The sequence below is a fragment of the Cajanus cajan genome, chromosome 10, assembly GCF_000230855.2.
Source record: "Cajanus cajan strain Asha chromosome 10, NIPB_CcT2T_4, whole genome shotgun sequence".
Taxonomy (NCBI): Eukaryota; Viridiplantae; Streptophyta; class Magnoliopsida; order Fabales; family Fabaceae; genus Cajanus; species Cajanus cajan.
The window spans coordinates 35,765,024-35,771,023 of record NC_138526.1 but is presented as its reverse complement, the minus strand read 5'-3'; the positions used below and the strand labels follow the sequence as shown (position 1 = coordinate 35,771,023).

Sequence of the window (6,000 nt, the reverse complement as noted above, 5' to 3'; positions counted from 1 at the left end):
TAATTTGGGTCATATAAAAGGTTACACCATAAAAATTAAATATTTATTTATTTATTTATTTTAGCCCGGTAAAACTCTTAATGTAAGCTCTTTATGCGGCTAAAAAAAAATCACATAATTTATAAGAGTGAGGTCCTTTAACTCTACAAAGTGAGAATGATGAAAATCCAGTTTCACCTTCTCAAGTAGTAGAATCCCACTAGTTTCCCTAACTCCTTTCATGGCTTCATTATTAGATGGTAACCAACACCCCATTTTTCCTCTCTTTTTCTTTTATAAACAAATTCTAATACCAAAAAAAAAAAAAAAAAAAAAACTCTCTCTCTCTCTCTCTCTAGAGAGTGTCCCTATACGCATAAACACATGCAGCCGCACTTGTATAAATGCCTAGACACCTTAGCTTGCACAACAACACAAGAGACAGCAACAAAGAGAACTCTCTCTCTCTCTCTTTGTCTCTCCTCGTACCCTGTTTCGTGCGAGAGACAGAGAAAGAGTTTAAGAAATGGGTGTGCGCGTTCAATGTTGTTCTTCTTTCTTCTTCTTCTTCTTTTTCCTTTTTCTCGGGTTAGCTTCGAAAGTGAGAGGAAACGGGTCGGGTTGGGATTCGAAGCAGTGCGATTGGTTCACGGGAACATGGGTGGTGGATGAATCGTACCCGCTCTATCAGCCGGACACGTGTCCCTTCATCGAGCGCGAGTTCAGGTGCCAAGGGAATGGACGCCCTGATCTGATTTACACCCACTATAGATGGCACCCACTTGCCTGCAATTTGCTCAGGTTACTACTTTCTTCTCTCTCATCACTTATCAATTATCATTACTCTCTCCCTTTTCAAAGGAATTATTTAAAATTTAACTCAATTTATAAGATAAAAATTATCCTTTATTTATATATATTTTTTAATTATCCTATTTTTAATAATGTGAGATTTTAATTTTTTTTTTCAATAATAACAATTACAGTAATTAAATTAAATATTATTACTCTTTACTCTTTTCTTTTCAATTAAAATAAAATAACCTTATGCTTTTCCATTTCTGGCAAGGCTCGGTTTCTTGTTTAGTCTTCATCACCATGTCTAATGTCTATGTGAGTTATGTATATAAATATGATGACTCAAAATTTGAATTTTATTTTTATATTGTTTATCAATTAAAAATTAAATTACTTATATTTTATGTTTTATTGTCTGGTTTTGTATTTAATTACAAAACTATCACGTTATTTTTCGTTTTTTGCTTGTAAAGATTTGTATAGAAAAATAGAAAAAGTATCGGTTGCATTGAATAGAGTTGTTTTTGAAGTTTTTTTTAGAAAGCATAATTTTTTATAATTTTTTTTTACAATTAATTAAAAAGAACTATTTTTTTGTTATAACATGTTTTTATGGGAACAATTTTATGCGAATCGTGGGTTAAAAATTTGTTTTTAGAAAACACTATTTCTTAGAGATAATATTTTTAATTATTAAATCAAATGGGAAATCAAATTTCTTAAGTTCAGAATAAATATAAAAAAAAAAAAAAAAAAAACAATAACGCTTCCTACAATTTAAGATGACTCCGGTAACCGATTTATTTTTATGAGCATTTATTATTACTTTTCAATTTAAGTAGTAACTACTAAAAATGCATTAAATATTACTTATATGCTTGGTAAGCTTTTAAATGTATTATAAAACAATTTCCTATTCGTTAAAAAAATGTATTATAAAACGACTATTAAAGAATAAAAAGAGAGACTATTATTGAGTAGTAGTGGTAGTAATTCATATTCATGAAAATACAACACATAAAAAAAATATTCTTAAAAGTACTGTGATCAAATATTTTTTTATTCTCTCAAATAACTCAACAATTTTATTTCTACAAATTACTTAACTACTTAATTTTTCTCTTCATTGTTGGGGAAATGTTATAAGCTCTTGTGACCTTTTTTGGAATGATACCACCATCCAGCCTGTAAAATATTATTTAAAAAAAAAAATCAAAAAGACATTAGCGGGGAATTACAGTTCCGAATGTTTGGCTTGGTTCAGAAAACGCGGCTTCACGTGCACCCGTAAAAGCACTTCAGCAGGTGCTTAGAGAAAAGTGCTTTTCAACATGGTAGTTATGAACAAACAAAAATCCAACATTTCATTAGATTTAGATTTTCATATCTTTAACCATTTTTCTTAAAAAATTGTGTCGGAAACTCTTTAATTTTTTCTCTTTTCCTTTTTCACCCTTAACTTTACAAACTAGCTCCTTTTCTCTCTCTCTCTCTCTTTTTTTTTTCTTCTATTATAAATTTTAATTATTTTTGTCTCATTTAATTATACTCTTCTCAAAATATCTCTATAAGCCTTCAGTTATACTATTTCTTTTAAACATTTTTTACAAAGACAATTTTTAAAAAAATATTATAAAATGAATAAAATTTAATTACTAATTTTTTACATGCATAAAATTAGTTTTTTTTTTTTAATAAAGAATAGTGAACACTGATCTTTGCTTTTCGAGAGAACGAAGAAGACAACTTGAACTGGAAAGTGAAGTCAGCGACAAATTATAGCAGTAAATGGCGTTTCGTACATACGTAGTTGTTTCATTAACTTTTTTCTGAAAAGTGATGCCAGTTAAAGTTATTATACAATAATGACAGTTCGTATTCAATTGTCTCATTTAATTTTTTGAAGTTTTCAATTTTATTTTTAATTATGAATGTTTGAATTTGAATGCAGATTTGATGGGGTTGATTTTTTGGAGAAGATGAGAGGGAAGAGCATCATGTTCGTGGGAGATTCACTGAGCAGGAACCAATGGCAGTCCTTGACTTGCTTGCTTCATTCAGCAGTGCCCAATTCCAATTATACTTTGGTTAGAGTTGGAGATGTTTCTATTTTCACATTTACGGTATGATTTATCCTTTTGATTACATGTTATATATTTATATGTAATTTAATGTATAATGAGCAAACCATTTCAAAAATGGTACTCCTATGACTTTGAAAAATGCTAATAACATTTTTTTTTAATAATTTTTATTATAGAATTGTGTAGCTCTTACATTTTTTTAACTAAATCTTACTCATAAATTTATATTTTTTTAACAAATTTATAATTATTTTAAAATTTAACAAAATTATGATCAATATATAACAATTATAACTAGATGACCGTATATCACTTATTTATATGTAATGTATTACTATATATTTTAAAACAAACTTGTATTACTTAAATTAGGATGATAAAATTCTAATTCTAATGGAAGAAAATACAATTATAATACTAAAATATCTTTTAACTAATGTATTCTTTAATAATCACTAAACTTGATCTCATGGTAGGTGATTGAACTAGAATGTAAAAAAATTTAAATTTGGACTTTAGTGTTGTAATTTTGATAAATAAAAAAAAAGAGTTTTTTTTGTGGTCATACACATCATTAATTTTATCTGACTTCCAAATTAAAAGTGGGGAAAGAAGATTCTTTTGCCCTCCAAAAAAGAGAAGGTGGTGAAAGAAATTGTTTGTATAGTGACAACATAAGGTATGGACAACGTGGGGTAAGGTGCAAATATGCCATGGTTATTGGTTAGGTCACAATTGGTCCCTTTACTTGTCCATATTCATAAGTCACTTGAGGAAATGCTTAGCTTCCGTATTGCTTCCATTTTTTGACATTGGTTAAGTCATGACGTGTCCCCTCTTGCTTCCCCCAACTCTTTTTTTGTTTCTCTTATCTTGGATAGAAAAGCAGATTCTAACTAAAAGGGCACTAGATCGATCTTCAAAAACACTCATCCTTTTCTTAGGGAATCTTGATTCATGTATATATTTTTTTAAAACAATTTGCAGGAGTATAGAGTTAAAGTGATGCTAGATAGGAACGTGTATCTAGTTGACGTTGTGAAAGAGAATATTGGGAGGGTCTTGAAGCTTGATTCAATAGAAGGAAGCAAGCTTTGGCAAGGGATTGATATGCTTATCTTCAACACATGGCACTGGTGGTCCCGTAGAGGACCCACTCAACCGTGAGTTTCTTAATTAAATGAATTATTATGGGGGCATCCAATCAAGTTTAAATAAAGTAATTTAAAAATTCTCTTTATAAGTTTAAAGAAATCAAGTTTCTCTTTGTTGTAATTTTGGTTATGAATGGTTTGTTAGATGGGATTATATCCAATTGGGAGGTCAAATCTTGAAAGACATGGATCGGATGAAGGCTTTTGAAGAAGCACTTAAGACATGGGGTGCATGGGTAGACACCAACGTTGACCCTAAGAAAGTGAAGGTCTTCTTTCAAGGAATTTCACCATCTCACTACAAGTAAGCAAACATAACCCATCCACTTCATCATTTATTATTCAAACATAAAAACTAGCAACAAAGTCATCAGAAGAAAGAGAATCTAACAATCCCATTTGCATGATGGAAAAAAAACAGAAGTATATATTATACGTATTAGCGATCATGATTGTTGGTATTTAGAACTTGAACTATCGGATCCAATCTAAAAGTTTACAAATATGATTACATTACAACATTTAATCTAATATCTAACTGCACAAACATTATCAAGTGTCAATTAATTATGAACCATTCTTGATCTAATCATATAATTTAGTCTTTATACACATTACAAATTCTCAATTTGATACTATGTGTGCAAATGTTGTTGATTTGTCCCTAACATAACATGTTGATGATCCATAACTTTTTTACATATTCTTAACCGAGTATGAGTATATGTATATGTAACACATTCTACAAAATTTGTTGGGATGACAATGTTTCCATTTGAACACTGATTTCAGTGGCAGCCTATGGAATGAACCAAGTGCAAAGAGTTGCATCCGGCAGAAGACACCTGTGCCGGGATCGGTGTATCCGGGTGGACCGCCGGCGGCGGTGGCGGTGTTGAAGAGTGTGCTGAGCACAATCAAGAAACCAGTGACACTTCTTGACATCACAATGCTTTCTCTGCTTCGGAAAGATGGACACCCTTCCATTTATGGACTCACTGGAGCCTCTGGAATGGATTGCAGCCATTGGTGTCTTCCTGGGGTTCCAGATACTTGGAATGAGATACTTTACAACCTTATATGATCATTGCAAAATTATTTATTCATCATTGGGGGGTTTAGTCTATTTTTATAGAAAAATTTAATTATATAGAAAAAGATTAGGATTGGGTAATAGACACCCTGATTTAATTGGAATATATGGCTTGTGCCTAAAGTGAATAATGATAAAAGTTTACATCATACATCACTCGTATCTATCTATATATATATATTTTTTTCCAACAACCTTGTCCTTTTGTTTTGTTTCATTTGACTTTACTAAACTGATGGCAAACTTGATCAACAATTTGAGCCAAACTTTTAACGTATTCGGGCAGGGAACTTTTCTTTGCAAAATCGTGGGGAATGATGATTGCTAAATTTGGTTTTTAGAAAAAAAGGAACTTAATGCAATTAAAATTTGATGGCGTCGTATTAGTGTACTTCGTCGTTAGGGGGGAAAAAACGGATGGTCGATAATTTGGGTGTCTGAGAAATTTCATGGATTCTTTAACAACATTATAACGAAATAGATTTTAAATTAGGGATGACAAATTTTTTTTTTTACAATGAATAAAATCCACAATATATAATAAATGTATATTTAAATGAATACTTGTAGATAAGTTAAACGGACATATATTTGTATCCGTTAATAAATGAGGATGAAAATGAATATTAAGAAATTTATCCTATGAATATCCATTAAATATATGGTATAATAAAATTATTTAAATTTTTTTGTTAAAATATATAATGTGTTAAGTACAAATAAGATATCACTCAAGTTTCTTTTATTTAGACTTGTGAGATTTAAATGTTATAATTTTTTGACTTTTATTTTGATACTTTAAATTATTTTAGATTATTATATTTGTTTAAATTTATGTGATTCAAGAACTTTAATAATTAAATTAATTTTTTAAATTGAAGAATATTGATTA

General features: G+C 29.8%; 1 protein-coding gene across 1 annotated transcript; it reads left to right on the top strand.

The window, feature by feature from the left end:
• The first annotated feature begins 366 nt into the window (after positions 1-366).
• On the top strand, positions 367-5,302 carry LOC109818241 (protein trichome birefringence-like 41). The gene is made up of 5 exons (XM_020383676.3): positions 367-780; positions 2,729-2,900; positions 3,849-4,024; positions 4,161-4,319; positions 4,808-5,302. Exons 1-5 carry the CDS (start codon positions 506-508, stop codon positions 5,097-5,099), a joined length of 1,074 nt encoding a protein of 357 aa, XP_020239265.1. The 5' UTR covers positions 367-505; the 3' UTR covers positions 5,100-5,302.
• Positions 5,303-6,000: the final 698 nt, after the last annotated feature.

Bases quoted from the DNA above. Each gene is read 5' to 3' on its own strand.
- LOC109818241 (XM_020383676.3), top strand. From the start codon at position 506: ATGGGTGTGCGCGTTCAATGTTGTTCTTCTTTCTTCTTCTTCTTCTTT. The intron at 781-2,728 runs GTTACTACTTTC...ATTTGAATGCAG, and splicing joins CTTGCCTGCAATTTGCTCAG to ATTTGATGGGGTTGATTTTT. The intron at 2,901-3,848 runs GTATGATTTATC...AACAATTTGCAG, and splicing joins TTTCTATTTTCACATTTACG to GAGTATAGAGTTAAAGTGAT.